The sequence below is a fragment of the Erithacus rubecula genome (assembly GCF_903797595.1).
Source record: "Erithacus rubecula genome assembly, chromosome: 6".
Lineage (NCBI taxonomy): Eukaryota > Metazoa > Chordata > Aves > Passeriformes > Muscicapidae > Erithacus > Erithacus rubecula.
In genome coordinates, this window is record NC_136688.1 from 23,117,663 (window position 1) to 23,133,689 (window position 16,027).

Sequence of the window (16,027 nt, forward strand, 5' to 3'; positions counted from 1 at the left end):
CATTTAGAAACTGAACTAAGCTGATATGAACCTTGGGGTTTGGATACACTCTGAGGAAGATAAGTGGAAATATGCTGTCTGTGGGTGCAGTCCTGAGACTTTGCACTCTTATTCCTATAAGCAGTAGTACATTTTTCATATAGTTGCTTTTTTAGTTCTAGAATAAGTTTCTGTAACTTGACAATACTTAGTTTGCTGAAATGCTTATTTTGAAATATCTAATCATTGTGATGCCTTTACCCAGATTGTGTGGTCCCATCTGAGGGAGCTTTCTTTGAGGGAGCCTGCTGCTGTTGATATGGAATAGAGTAGCAGTGATGCACTGTCAGTGGACTCCTTTATCCTGAATTCATCTGGTTAAGTAGTGTTCCTCATGCAGGTGAACCTCACTCACTACATTCTTTTTGCTCTTAAACATCAGATGTTACCATATTGTAACTAAGACACACAAGAGAACTAGTCTGCAAAAGTTGTAGCCACTTTTTTTTTTTTAATGAGTGATTAGCCTTTTTCAGAAGCTCCAAGTAATGAAGATTAAGGTGATGTATCCTTTCTAGCCCTTTCATTTCTGTGGAGGTGATGTATTTTCACCTTGCTACTGCACTTCCATGTGAAAACTGGTTGTGAAGCATAAATTGCACATCTGTTCCATAGGTAGAACAGAGTTATTGAAGAGTTGGGCAGGCAGGCTTAAAATAACACACTTCTATGCTAGCCTTTAGTCTGTTCCATGTAACTGCTGCTTTTGTTGTTTGCTAGGTATGGACCAGCAGCGTCTATGTAAGAGCCACTACTGAAACTGTCTTGCCTGATTACAGTAAAAACATGGCTTTAAATTAGTACTTGTACAACAGATCTATGCCAGAGCTTCTGCAGATGTCTGAAATCTTCCTGTCACAGGACCCCTAGGCAGGGGTTGCAGTTGACATAATGCTGCTTGGTGCTTATGGTGAGTTTGCACACTGTGATAGCAGGCGATTGCAAGCGTTCTCCATCCTGTGTTAACTGATATGATGCCATTCATTGCTCCACTGCCTCAATTTAGTAGTCACAGTCTCTTCTCATAACCTGAAATGGGCATGCACTTGTGGAACACAGCTCTGTTACAAGTGAAGGTTTGGCCCTTATTGGTAAGTGCTGTGGTTTTGTGCACTTAAACTGGGGAAGTTTGTGAATAGTTTGTGTTGGCTGACACTAGAGTTACTGCCACTACCTCTCAATTACTAGCTGCTCTCTGAAAGAAACTAAGTGATGTTTTAATTAATCCATATGTTCCTTTACCATATTCAGCAGACATTCTGAAGAACTATTTGTTAATTATCTCAGGATGTTATAACAGCAATGCCTGCAAACCTGCATAAACTATTTTAAATTTGAAGCTGAATCAGAAGTGAAATACAGGAATAATTGAGTAGCAGAAGATATAGTTGTTTTTCTGAATGAGTTTTTGCCCTGTGTCTTTGTAGTGTTTGGTTGGACTCAATATCCTGGGAGTTCTGAACTAAAACTTGTGCACATAAATTAATAAAGCCTAATCTTTAGCCCAGACAATATTTAAATAACATTAAACTGAATTTTAAAAATTATTCCTCTGTATTGTTTGTAACAAGTCAATATGAACAGTGACTTTCTCCAGAAACTGTATGGTCGTGGTTCCCCTCTTTTGTCACAGATTATTTGATAGTAGTAAAGGAGTAGTGATGCTTAAAATTTAAACATTAGAAGGACTAAATATTTTCAGTGTTTAATGTCTGTAGTTATCAGTGACTGAACAGTCATGAAACTTGAGCTGTTGAGGTTTTGTTCTTCAGATTTGAGAGGTTGTTTTTTATCCTTTATTTGGCCAATCAAATTGCACTACTTCAACTTGCTTCCCAAATGAGCCATCTAAACAGAGATGGCCAGATACTAATTGATCAATAACTTTTTTTTTAGTATAGCTAATTTCACTGATTGTTTCTGTGACTTACCTTATGGCACTATGAGTGAGAAGTCTAGAAATGTGGTGCCATAGGAAGCAAGGAGAATTTTTAAGTCTCGTGGTTGTCTTAGTAGGGCCAAACAAAATTGGGTGGTCAAGAATTTGTGTTTACCGGGTCCTTAGTAGTTCACAAGTTCCTGCTAAAGAGGATTTTATGAAAGACTGAAGCTTGTTTTTGAAGAGATCCCTAAGCAGCTTTCATAACACAAGCAAACAGGTATAGTGCAGGATGCTTCCTTTGCAGGTTTTGACAATGACTGCATGAATTGCTTCCTTCAGAACCTTGAAGTCAATGAGGACCCAGCACCACCTGCTGTGTAGGAACTTACTGGAAGTGCTGCTTAATGTATTCAAGCTGCTCTCCCTTTGTAGGATGAATTGCACACAGCTGTTGTAACTGAGAGAACAGTGTTTGATCAAAACAGCTTCTAATTGCTCTGCCTTTGACATTGGTGTTTTTTGTAATGCCACAGATGCTGTAGGGTAGTTATCTCTGGTACATGTGTGGGTCAAAAACTAGAACAGAAAATTACTTGTCTTGAAGGGAGGAAAGGGATAGTACATAAGGGCATAATCTTGCTTGCTGTGACTGACAGGCCATTATGTGAGGTCCAAAACCTGTTGATTATAGCTGATGGAAGGGAGGAAGGAGAATTTGTTTGAAGCACAACAGGTAACTACCATTATATCTAGTGCAGCAGTGCTCCTGGCTCCTGTCATGACTTAGATCCAACTGCAACTAAACAGCATGAATAAAAGGAATATGGCTTTCAGAGGTTTTATTTTCAAGGGATAAGACTTTTCCTTTGTCAGGTTATAAGGATATAACTTGTTTTACTTCAGGGTCTTCTATGCTTATGTTTTAAAGTGGAGCATTGTAGCAAAACTGAGAGCAAGCAAGGTAAATACTTCATCTATCGCCCATTATTTTCGACGACTTTTCGTATCCACTTTTTCAGGCGGAATACATGAGTGTAAAATCCATATTTGCCATCTCGGTCACAGCCTTCTCCCCATGAAACTACTCCCACTTGATACCAACGGTTGTCATCTGGGTTCTAAAGTAAAGAAAAAAAATTGAACTGGCACAGGGAGCAAGAGACTTTGATAAAATCAGAGGATCATTAAGGCTGGAAAAGACTTCCAAGATCAAGTCCAACCTTTGACTAAACACCACTATGTTAACTAAAACACAGCACTGAGTGTACTCTTTCAGTGAAGAAACTCCTCCTGATGTCCAACTTGAACCTCCCCTGGCACAGTTTGAGGCTATTTTCTCTTGTCCTTTGCTTGACAGGAAGAAGAGGCTGAGTGCTATCTAGGTTACAACCTCCTTTCAAGAGGTCTGCTCTAAGCTTTCTTTTGTCCAGGCTAAACAAGCCCAGCTCCCTTAGCCACGCCTCATAAGACTTCTGCTCTGAATTGTTTAGCAACTTGGTTGTCCTCTCAGATCTAAACCTTGGATGTGCCCCAGCCTGTTTAATGATGGATGCTACTTTGGGAGTCAGACTGGCATCTCCAACAGAGTTTGTTGGAGTAATTTTGTCTCTACTCTTAAGTCTCTAATTAAGAATTGGCCATCATTCATGCATTCTGCCAGGTAAGATTCCAGTATGCCAAGAGCTCAGTATAAAAATGGGGCTGGATGACTGTAGGATTTGTCTCCATTGCTCATCTTGGCCATGAGCTGGGTTTGCTTCAGCCATTCAACAATGGCTCAACTCTGCTGCTGTTTATTGGACTTTGAAGTTCAGCATAGAACAAACCTATCTCCGTATGTCTTATAAGCTTGAACTTGTTGAACATACCTTCATTACAAAAGGTCCCCCACTGTCCCCTTCACAGGCATCTCCTCTCTTTGATGAATCAGGGCTGTAACCTACAAACAAGAAAAATGGACATTTAACTGTAGGGAGAGTGGCTGGTGTTAGCCATGTTTTCTTTCAAGTTTTGGGATAAATGGCATAAATGTTTTGGGACCCATGAGATTGCTGATTCTGTCAACTCTTGGACTTTTGTTTTATGTAAAAATTCTAACTCTGCATCTGTCTTTGCAGCATTCTTGAATCTACCCCCTGTACTTTCATTCCTGTTTTTTCGTCAGAATTGCTGTAGCTTGAGCTACTGTGCTTAGAAACTTATTTGTAATAATCTTTGTTCCCTGTTCTTCTATTTGCTGTAGAAATATACTGGTGTCACCACTTTCATCTTCCTTTCACTGTAAGTTCTGCTTTTCCCAGCTGTCTTCCTAATGTCTCACTATTAAGAGAAAGAGGAATTTGTTCATTCCTCATGAACTAGATAATATCTCTGCATTTTCCCATTACTTGTGTCTCCATTTTTTTCTGTATGTCTGCATCTCAGCTATTTCAAAAAATGTTGTCTAGAAAACGAATGTATAAGAGCTCTGTATTTTCAGCACTCTCATATAATTGGCTTCCATCCTGATTCAAGCAATCACATGTGTTTAGAGCAAACAGCACAAATTTAGTCAAAAATCACAAGGCTTGCTTATAAGAACTGATAAGAATGAAGAATACAGCAGAAACTATCAAACTGGTACCTAAATCTCTTGGTAACTTGAATTTTGTCTCCACTTCCCTTCTCACTCAAAAAGATTATGATGCTAGAAGAGATTTAGGAAGCCTTCAAAATGTGTGGCCGTAAGTACAAATGGGCTCCAAAAGATTGAGACAAGCTAGTAGACAGGACATTAGCGATACAGCCTTTAATTTAGGAAGTCACTGAAGTACTCTGTGAACTGGTAAAAATATAATTTTATTTTGCTTAGTTCTCCTGCTGCTGCTACATAGTAGAATTAGACTAGTGCCTGACACAGGTTGGTGTTACAAACTTTATTCCTAGCTTTAAGTTCTCCAGCTTTCATGTTTTCTGAGTGCTGTGAAATTTCTTCTCATAGGGAAGTTATTTGTGGAGGGCACTTGCAAGTTATCACAAAGTAACCTTGCTGCACTAATCACATCAGGAGCTCAGAGCCCTTGACTTCTGTGGCAAGTTGAGCCTGTGACTCCAGTGTTACTTACCTGCACAGAACATGTTGTCAGTTACTTTAACTTTGGTGGATGCCTTGCAGGTACTTTGATCTACAATGGGCAAATTGACCTGTTGCAGAACTGTGGGCAGGTTGGTGGGGCTAGTGGCCCATGTTTCTTTCAAGTTTCCCCAGCCAGTTACCCTCCCTTTATAACCTGCCAGCATCAGCCTGTAGAAGGAAGCACAAGTATAATTAAAGGTATTGTAACAGCTTTCTCCTGCCTGGCACTCTTACTACAAATTGCCCTGAAAAGTCTCTCTCTTCTCACCTCTGCACAACCTCTTTGGTAGGCAGGCAGACAGGATGGATGTAGTCACTGAAGCTGATGGGTCTCTTTAAGTGCATGAGTGCAATGTCTCGGTCCATGTTCTCTTTCCAGTTGTACTTGGGATGGATGATGATTTTATCCAAGAGAGCAATCTTCTCTTTATTCTTTTCATATCTGAAATAGTTACGAAGGAAAGAACTTGCTGTACAGTAGCAGCTGAGAGTCTTCTGAAGTTTATGATACTCTCAGCTTTGTACCCTCTGAGACAATGCTGTCTTTGCATAGGAGCACCCTTTTAGATTTACCAGGCTTCCTTGCTCTCTTTCACTTTAACCTTCATGATCAGTAAGAGCAGCAAATGATAGCCCCGTTAGATCCTGTTATTCAGAGGCAGGTAACATTAGCTATAATATACTTCCTTGGATACTCAATGACAGCACAACTCCAAAGTATCTCATTACTTCAAGAGGAAGCCTAGTTCCTTCTCACTTCATTCATACTCTTACTTTGCTCTTATGTGCTTGCCAATCCGCACCAATATGTCACTTGTACTTAAGTTCTTGTCCCAGGGTGGATAAAAAAGACAATGAGCAGCAGTCAGAATCCAGCTGTCACTGATGAGGCTGGCACCACACAGCAGCTCCTGGGGAGACTTTTTGAAGAGCATCACCTGCCTGAGAGATGAGGAGGAAGTAAGCCCTTAGTAGGACAAAATGGGTCCTGGTGTCATGCAAAATGTGCAGAATTGGCAGTGAGCAGGAAAACAGCACTGTGCTATATTGACAAAACTGTCTAAGTAGCTCTCTATCAAAAGTCTTCCCTGGACATGTATATACTATGTAATAGGCCATTTACCCCATTTTTTTTCACCTGAAGAAGTTTCTCATTTTTTGTTCCAGCAGAGCTGGAAAGAGGAAGACATGAAGGTGAAATGCACTAACATGCTTTCTCCAGTGGTTGCATACTTGATTCAAAAGGTGATTTTCTTTCCAGCTGTTTTAGTACTGCTCTGTCAACCACTTGGAGAAGCTTTGATTAGAATCTGTAATTTGTGCATGCTGCCTAAGATAGGAAAGCCCTTTTATTTCTACCTGCTTGCACTGAAGAGAAGGAAGACACATTTCCCAAAGACTATGCAAAGACAATACTTACCAGGGGGAACTGCCAACTTCTGCCTCATCCCCACCAACAATTCTTCCTATGTAGGAATCCAGCAGCTCCCTCTCACTTTTGTCTGTTATCTTTTTCTTCTCAAATAAAGGACGAATGCCACAATCTGAAAAAACAAGCAATCTGGCTTTGTTACTCAATTCACTGCAGAACTGTTGTCTGTAGTCAGCAATGCAGAGCTGGAAGATCTTAGAAAGGAAGTGCTTACTAGCTGTATGATAGGAACTGGATATTGACTTCTAAGAGTTCTTAAAGGAATTTTTCTTCCCCTTTTTTTGGCTAGCTGCTGTTTCTGAGGAACTGTGATTAGGAAGAAGCTACAGCCCTTCTGCAAACATGCTGTATCTAGAGTTTTTGCTCACCTGCTTCACCTGAACCAAAAGTTTTTTCATCAAAGAAGGTTTTGAACTCTTTAGGAGAAGTAGAACGTCCTGATATTCCCTCAGACTCTTGGTTCTCATCCTCTATCGAGCTGTCTGAGGAATAGAAAGACAAACATGGTACAAGACTTAAGTGTAGTTGCCATAATTATCAGCAATGTAAATGTTCCTTTCTCCACACAGTGGGTCTGTGATGAAGGAATGATGTTTTAAAACACCAGCACTCTTTTTAATGTGTCTTGTCCACCAGTGTGAGTTTTCAGGGAGAACACCTGAGAGAGGTAATAGTGCTATGCACCTAAGGCAGGTTAGTACATGTGATAATGGACAAACAGGATGCCTGTGTGCATGGTGCACATAGATCCTTGTCTATCCCTCCCAGGCCATGTACTTCATTCTACTCCTCTTGTTATTTGCCACTGCCTTAAATCTGTGCCTACCCAAACCTATGCAGACTTCTTACCACAATAGTGCAGATCACAGTAGCCAAAGAAGGGTGGTTGATCTGTGACACACCAGACACCCTCCTCATCTCTGTCTGGATTCCGACAGTAATTCTCCAGCAGCTGCACTTCTGGGTCAATGTGTTTTCCATGGAGTACCTCTTTGGCTTTCTCAGAGTTCCATGGCAGACACTTAGCTCCAGACACAGTAACTGACAGAGTCCCTGTGTAAAGCATGCCTTTCTCTGGTTCACAAGGCTCCATTGGTGCAGGTTCTGTGGCTGGTGGAGTAAATGGAACTGTTGTTCTGTCTTCACCTGGAAAGACAAGAGAGTTGTGATTTAAGCCATAGCTGTGTACTCAGAAGTTCTGCTGGCAAATAGCACCAGAGCCCCTTTACTAAAGCCATGGGGCCTCCTGTTATGTTTGGGAGCTCCTACTGTGTGTCCATGCATGTGGTGGCCCTCTAAAATATTGTAGTGTCGGAGGTGGTCCAGCAGTCTGTGAAGTGAGGCTGGCACTATTCCTCACACTTCTCTTTGTCACTAAGATGTGAGGAATAATATTGTGCTCCCTTCTGGGGCATCTTTGAGAGCCAGCTCAAGGGATGGATAGGTGTCTCAGGCATCATTGTTCTGCTATATTAGGTCCTCCAAGACCTTATTCTAAAATGCTTAACTAGGCCACGTTTGAGGGAGCCTTTTACTGTGGTGTTCTACTAAAATGGCAAATTTAACTTTTGCCAATGTTTCTAAATCTAATGATAAGGGGGAAATTTCCCTGCAAGATTTTCACACTTTTTCTTGCAAGTGTCCTAATGACTACAAGTTTTAATCATCATTTCCTGCAGGAGTGGGATTCCCAATAACCCATTCTTGTGTGGCTTCAAGGTATCTTCTCCATGTGCACGGGGAATGAATCCTCATGTGAAGAGCAACCCCATTTGACTATTCACTCTGTTTCACAACAGTCACTGGGCAAGTAGCATTCACCTTAATAAGTGGGGCTGCTTCTGTTTTTGACTTATGTCAACATGATTATAAAAAAACTGCACAAAACCAAGGCTTTTCTAATCCTGCTATATCCATGCACATGGAAATGTTACAATAAGATACTGCAGGTCTGCAGTATACTGCAGAAATTAACTGGTTAACAGAGGCAGTACAGATGCCTAATGGCCTCAAAGCAGAGCAGTATTTGTTCTCAGTTTGTTCAGTTCTGCAGACCAGAGCAATGGTAATGTCTTTTAAAATTTCAATATGTCAAAATGATTGCTGATCTCTAACTTTTGCTTATGAGTTGTTGCTTCTAGTCTCTGTTTTTGGAAGAGAAACTTGTGCTGTGTGAGAAGGTTCTCTCTACCGCTTCTTCTGAGACAAAGGCCACGTCCCAGGGGAGATAGCTCTGTACTTATTAGAAACGGGAACGGGTAAGTGTAGGGGGATCGTCCTCCATGTCCAGTGCAATGATGAGAGAAAGGAATCTTCTTAAGTTTACTTGAGATTGTGAATATTAAACTGCACATCTCCACAGGAGAGAATGCTAAAGCTGGCAGTCAAGCACCAATTGTATTTAGTCCTAAAGGCAGGAGTTCAGACAAAAAAACATTATGACTCATGGCTGTCACAAATTAGAGACAACTGAGCCAGGACTTTGGGGTGACTGATTAGAAAATACTGTAGTACATTCCAGGGACTGCTGACACTGGTTTTAATTTAGATCTAGATTAACGTAATCTAGAGAAAACAGCTCATTATGTATGGGCAACTCAGTGACTTTTCTTTCTCAACTCCTTTAGCCTTTTAAGATGTAGCTTCCCTACTCCTACTGATCTCTGTTCATGTAAGCATTCCCCCTCCTTAACCCTCTCCTTGACTGATTTAGTATCAGTCTCCATGCAGTGTTTTGCTGTGAGTGAAGGGTTCTCTGGAGTGCTGGGGCATACCACACACAGGGATGGGACACGCCTCCCGTTCCACCGCTGGGTCTCGAGTATAGCACCATGGGCCTTCTGAGTCGTTGTCTGGGTTCCTGCAGTAGTTCTCAATGAGGTTGGGATAAATGGTGACATTAAATCTATGAGAGACAAGGCTGGTTAGGCTAGGAAGGAAGGACACCCCAGGGAACTCTTAAGGAGTATGCAGGAGATGAACTTACTTAGGAATATGTGGATATTTGCTTGTCCACACTTGACATTCAGTCCCAGATTTGGTGTGGCTAATTGTTCCCCGATAGTTCTGGCCCAGCCCCAGAGCACAGTTACCTGTCAAAATCCCAACACAATGTAAGCCAGAGTCAGTGGAATTGGATGTTGCATTTTTCAAGGTCAGAAGTACCATCTCACATATCCCTTTAACTTTTGCTGGGTGCATGAGCCTGCAGAGCAGAGGCATCCTCTTCCTGTGAGAAGAGCAAACAGCCTAAGCTTTCTCTGCCTCATCAGAGGGAGCTCTGTGCTTTGCTTTGGCTCAGAGCCTTTCTGAGAGGCTGCTCACACCTGATTGTGTTGCAAGGATAAGGATATTTACCCCATGCTATTTCAGTGCACAAGCCAGATCGTTTGTTGAAATGGTTAGTGGGGAAATAGAATAAGAAATAATTTCAAATTCCTCCCCTGCTATTTTTCTTTATAATTAGACGGCTTCTCCAACATCAGTTTATTTTTTTTCTGTACAATCTCTGCAGGAAGCAAATTCCTGGCACTCACTGTATCTAGTAGACTGAGGTCAGCATGAAGTTCATACCTTCTAGACAAGCATCCAGAAGTGTCCTGGAATTTCCCAGGCCCTGACATACTAGCAAAATAAGAAAAAGAGACACATTATATGAAAGCAATCCAAATCAGCATCATCATTTGAACCAGTTTATCATCTAGAGACAAAACATAAGTGCTTAGCCCTAGAAAATGAGCTGTTAAAAGAGGGAGCCATCTCTCCAGGATGAGACAGTGCATGCTAAGAGATAAGAGTACCTGCAGGACTCAAAACAACTTACCTTGGTATTTTGACCAAAATATGTCCTATAAAAAAGAAAATAAATAAATAAATAAATAAATAAATATATTTAGGGGCACAGAACATCAAATTTTTCTTGGCTACTGCAATTCAAACCAGTAAGAGAACTTCCCATCACAACAAAAGGAAAGACTAACTTAGCTCTGTTTATACCAATTACTATGGAGTCAAAGAAAAAAAATCTGATACAAAAGCACATTCTCACACATCAGACTCAGGAATCAAGACAGTACTGTTGTTTCTAAAGAGACCAAAGATGTTTACAACCTTCATCAACCTGCAGAGCTTTCCATAGTGCAGTGGGCTACATTGCAGAAGTCCAAGCAGCTGCACCTGGAACTTCTAAGGCCACAGAGCGCATGTAGCTCTTTGCATCTACATCTCTACCATGCAGCCTGATGCTGATTGCTTTTGAAGTGCTCCACAGAGGTAGTGTCTTGCTGGCTTAGGGTCCTAATTGTTTATCTGTTGTATTTTTTGGTGTGAAATTCTGCAGGGGCACCAGGCTTGGGGCTAGGAGTAAATCCCGAAAGGATGCAGCACAAATTTGGCAGAGTAGGTGAGTCTGGAAACCAGAAAAAGGAACAAGGTGTGCAAAAGCTTCAGCTCAAAGGAGTCTGAGGCACCTGAACTCAGTGTTTGGCTACTATGCCAGTGCTTCTGTGAGTTTCTGTACCTCACAGCTCACGTGTGAGGTACCATGCTGAGCTGGTGGAAGATGCTACCAATGGTACCTTGTCACTTCATGCATAGGGAGGGAGAGAAAAGTACTTGAGCTTTCAGATGTATTTCCTGCAGTGTCTCAAGGATGGAAGTTCCCTAAGGAAGCCTGAGCTTGCTGTGGGGCATGCACACATCTGCCTCATCTTTGGTTCACAGAATTGAGTATTATAACCCTGGCTCCTGGCTGTGTGTGCAGCCTGCTGCTGTCTCCCTAGAGGCTGGCTGGGGGAAAGTTTCCTGGTACATACCGTCTGATCGATGGATTCGAGGGCTTCGAAAGCCTCCTCATAATTGCACGTCTCCTCCAGGCACTCTCGCTCCAGGTTCCCTTTAAGCATCTCTTCTAGAAATCCCTTGTTGGCACGTCGGTGGCGCTTGAGCAGTGACAATGCCTGCCCCTTTTCCAGGAAAACTATCGGGTCAGAACACTGCCAGTCAAAGGGCTGCTCACAGCCAGAGGGCACCTTTGTCTCTCCTTGCAGTTTCCAAAAATCACATGCAGTTGATGTGGTGATCCCAGCCTCCCCCAGTGCACCATACAGAGAAGAGAAGCCCTGCCAGGTCTACACTTGATCAGAGCAGGCTCTCTAGAATTCATTCTGTGACACTCCCATCACTTAGGGAACAGAAGTGACAGGAACTTTGCTTCCTCAGCAAAGCTGCTGGGCTCATTTGTAGTTAGATAGAGGCTTGTTTACTTTGAGCTTGCTGCTGTCCCTGTCCCCAGCCTCTGTATTTCTGTCTTGCCAGCCTCAGAACACTGAGATAAGCACAGCTGGGTTCCATTTCATGTTCAGAGCCCCTGATTTGGGCCTAGAGACAGACCTTCCCCTACACAGTAGTGGGTCTGAGAGGCCTTAATCTCATGTTATGAAAAGACAGAGGCTCTAAGAAAAGGAGCAGTGAACAGGAAGGTGGCATATTTTTTATGACCTAAAGTTTCAATAAGGGACAGCTGTGAAGGCAATGGAGAATTGAAGTCACTGGTCAGCTGAGGAACTCTATCCCCTAAAGCACCATAGTTGTGTTACACTTGATCCTGGACTGAGCTATAGTCCCCTTCCCTGCCATTTCCCAGGTGATCCATAAAATCCACTGAGTTTCTGTCACCAGCTGAGAGATGCAGCTGCATCTTCCTATGTTCACCCCATTCTCAGCACCCTTTTACTCCCAGCTTCAAGCTTTTAGCCTGTACTCCTGACTTGAGGAAGAAAACTGTGTACCCCTGGAAAGAACTAACCCCATCTTTCTTCCTTCTGTCATCTGCGACTTCTGCTCTTGAGTCTTACCTTCAGCATGGCTCAAGGTGAGGTGCAGAAGGCTGGAGAAGAGCAGGCCTCTCAGTATGCTGGTTTTGGTGTGCGCCATGCTGTACAGCCCTGGCAGCAGGGGAATTGCAAAGGAAGCAGAATAAGTGGAGTCACAGCCCTGCTGGGTTAATATTGAACCAGAATGAAGAAACAGGGCTTCAGGTCGTGGTGTGTCAGGGACAGTGGGACTCTTATCCTTCTTCTCTTGGCATCTCTCCCTCCTGTCAGAGCATCTTTTCCTTACTTAACTTCCTATTCCATATGTGAGAATATGGCATGAGTAGCAAGATGACAAGTCTGTCCCAGGGCACAGGAAGAGCTCGGGCTGGAGAGAGGTACTTCTGCCAGCTCACAGCCATCCCAGCCAGAGAGCTTGCTCCTTTTCCCTGGCTTTGTTCCCGTGTGGCCACTGGCACCATCACTGCTTCCTCATCATGCTGGTTCAGGTTCCTGCCTCTGACTCTTTTCAGAGGCTGTACTCTAGTGGCCTGGAACACTAGGAAGACTTTGAGATCTCCTTAGCCATTGCCAGTCCTGCTCTTTTTAGCTGCAAACACCCCCGATTCTCCCTAGTGCTCAGTTGTCTTTCCTTCCTGCAGTTATCAGCAAGCTCAGCCTCAGCTATTTTGGCACCACAATACACCACAATACACAGTTCTGCTCCTTGCCCATGACAAGGAGCAGAAAGGGTGCCTTTGACAACCCACTGGGAATTTAAATTTTCCTCCCAGTTAGGTCAGCATTCTTCCCAATGCCTTATAATTCCTAGCTGAGTGGAGGAGGATGAAGCAGCATGAAGGCTGGGCTCCCCCTTTTTTCCCCCCTATAGTGGAATGTACTAAAGTCCATCCAAAAGGAAACAGAAACTCTGACAAGCAGGGTGCTAGCACACCCAAAACCAGCCAGGAAAACAAGGGCTTCCAGGAACAGGGAGACAGGAATGCTCTGGATGTCATGACATCAGCTATTAAGTCAAGAACTGGACTACCAGAGCTGGGAAGGCTCTAATGATTGCTACAGCAAGCAGTCTATTGGCAAGAGTGAAAAAACAGAAAAAAGCAGGCCAGTGTGGGGGGAGTCTCAGGAATTGCCACATGGAATAAAAGTGTCTCCTGCCAGCAGGGAGCATATTTTGTGCTGTGCCTCTGTGCAGCTGATACATCTGTAATGTTTATCTCCATAGAAGGAGTGCAAATATTAGCATTAGGGTGGCTGAGGAATGACTCTGGACACTGGTACAAAGAGCAGTTGCAGAGGCTTCCTTCCTCACATAAGAGTATCTCCTGTTCTCATCACACATATCTCTACTGCCTGCTCTGGATTTTTGAGAGACACTTATAGGAATGGTTGGAATTCCTTGGGTGGAAATGACCTGGGTGGAGAGTGTGTGCAAGGGATTGCACACAACCTTAGAAATACCCATGTTACTTAGCAGGGTAAGCAGCATTTAGGCAGAGAGCACAGGCAGGGACAGGAAAGAGCACAAAGAAGAGTGGTGACGTTAGAGCTGCTGCTGTGTCCCACACAGCCACCTCCACTCCTCACTGGAGGAGGAAGCACAAGCAGCTTTCAGTATCTTCAATCACTTTCATTTCTGCAACTCTGTCTCTTCTTTATAATAACCAGGCAGTCTTTACACTACAATTTATGTCAACATTGTTCTACTTTTGCCTAGGTTTTTACCCTCTTGTCTTTCCTTCAAAGCAAAGGTCTTACCCCTCCCATGGGATCATGCAGTATAAAAGGCTAACTTTAAGCAATGCAATACAATACAGCAGTGAAGCTTGGTTATTAGACAGATATTAATATCTTTGAATACTTACCTATTCCATCTTCCCTTAACATTATTTCTGTTCTGATTCCTACATTCATTTTATTGCTTAAGCATTTATTTGAAAAACTTACTGAAACTGATGATGATTCTGTCACTATGTCTGGCTGCTTTTTTTAGCTGTAGTTCTTTCCCCAGTGATACAAGACAAACTCACCTATCAAGGCAAACCTTTTATCTCTAGATTACTCAAGGCTATATCTATTACTTAGGTTTTTCTTCTGTTTTTTTACTTTGGTTTTGCTTTGCAATTGGAGATTTTCACTAAATCCTGAGACACTTTCTAGCCCTTTTGGGTGTCTCACAACAATATTAGTAATTAAAGATGCTGACTCTTCACGTTGTGGACTTTCTCATTCCATAATGTGCTTTTAGGATTTCTCTCTGTTTCTCCCATTCCTGTGGTTAGCCTCTGCAGCAGCAGAGCACGCATCAGCTACCACCTCTCCAGTGTTGACTTCCACCCCTCCAATATTTAACTCTTCCATTCCTATAAGCAAATTTTTATAATTACATTTTCTTTCTGCCTTTACTCACCCATGAATGTCTTTCTTAGGACAAGAGAGTTAAAATACCTTTACCATCCAGAGTTATGACTTGTAACACAATTGGGAGTTTTGATCTCTTTCCTTCCTTGTGTTGATTCCTCTTTTTAAGTAAAGAAAGCCTTTGGCTTTTTTTTTCCTGTGTTAACTATTTTTTCAACTTCCAGGGAGCAGAATATAGCAGGTTTGGCCTAGGCCCATTTTCTTGGATCTTTATATGCCCTGTGATGGATACAGTTTGCTGGTTCAATAGTTGAGGCATTTATCAATTTATCCATGTAACTCCTAAAGTGAGTTACAGAGTTTGATCAAAGCAATGTCTTGGATACAATCAGAAAGATTAAACCCTTATCCCTTCACCCAGGGGTTCCCCTGGCCCTGAGGGCCAGGGAGCTGCCAGTTGTGGGGGGGACTTAAGGACCCAGAGAATTGTCTCCTTCCCTTGCAGCCTACTCCTTTTCATTCAAACACCTTGGTCAGGTTTAAACCACTTTACAAGTTGGCCAGGGGCTGAACCCTGACCACGGTGTGAGCTTTAAATGCAACACCTGTGTGCATCTCTGACACCCGGTGTGGCCCTGCCCCAATCATGCAAAAGACCTTGGCACTTGTCACCCAGGAGTGTTGCAGCAGCACCCCAGAGCTTCGGTGAAGCCCTGCCAGCATGGTGGACCTCACCACCCAGGAGAGCTGTGTGCTTGCTGCCTAACCTGTAATGGTAATGGGTGCACAGGATCTCCAGGCAGCTGGGTGATCCACAGGTCTGCTGGCACTGGCACTGAAAGGCAGCATGCTGTGTAACTGCTCCCCATGCCAGCATATGGCACCAGGCAGGCACACTTCCTTTTCCTTGCTATCCTTCCCTTCTCACCAGGATCCTGACAACTGCACCAAATATAATGCACTGGCAGGAGGGCTTATTATGCATCCCAATGAAAAAGAGCACTCAGAGCCCACAATGCAGTCATTAAAATACCATTATGAGAAAGGGTACAGCATTAGGTAATCGCACACCCCTTCAGATGCTGCAAACACTAAGCTATATAGCACTGCACTGCTATCTAGTCAGGCCATGGCACCCTCTACAGATCTATCCATCTTGAGGCTCACCAGCACCATGGTCTTCAGGGCTTTTGTAGGAATTTCCTAGAAGTAAACAACTTTATGCATCATTTTGCTGTCAAGCAAAAGGTTGTTCATATGAGAACATGCTGTTTCTAAGACAAAGACACCAGGGGCCCATGGGAGTCACCTATGGGCTCCTCAGAATTAGCCAGCTAAGTTTATCTTGCAGCCAAGTGATACGT

General features: G+C 43.0%; 1 protein-coding gene across 1 annotated transcript; it reads right to left on the reverse strand.

Annotated features, from left to right (window-relative positions):
* Positions 1-584: 584 nt before the first annotated feature.
* Positions 585-12,480, reverse strand: F2 (coagulation factor II, thrombin). The gene is made up of 14 exons (XM_079309146.1): positions 12,324-12,480; positions 11,283-11,446; positions 10,292-10,316; positions 10,042-10,092; positions 9,455-9,560; positions 9,243-9,373; positions 7,318-7,614; positions 6,837-6,950; positions 6,457-6,580; positions 5,811-5,978; positions 5,305-5,478; positions 5,026-5,204; positions 3,790-3,860; positions 585-3,039 (listed from the first exon to the last, which is right to left on the reverse strand). The coding sequence occupies exons 1-14, from the start codon at positions 12,400-12,402 to the stop codon at positions 2,896-2,898; spliced, it is 1,827 nt and encodes a 608-aa protein (XP_079165272.1). The 5' UTR covers positions 12,403-12,480; the 3' UTR covers positions 585-2,895.
* Between the last annotated feature and the right edge of the window lie 3,547 nt (positions 12,481-16,027).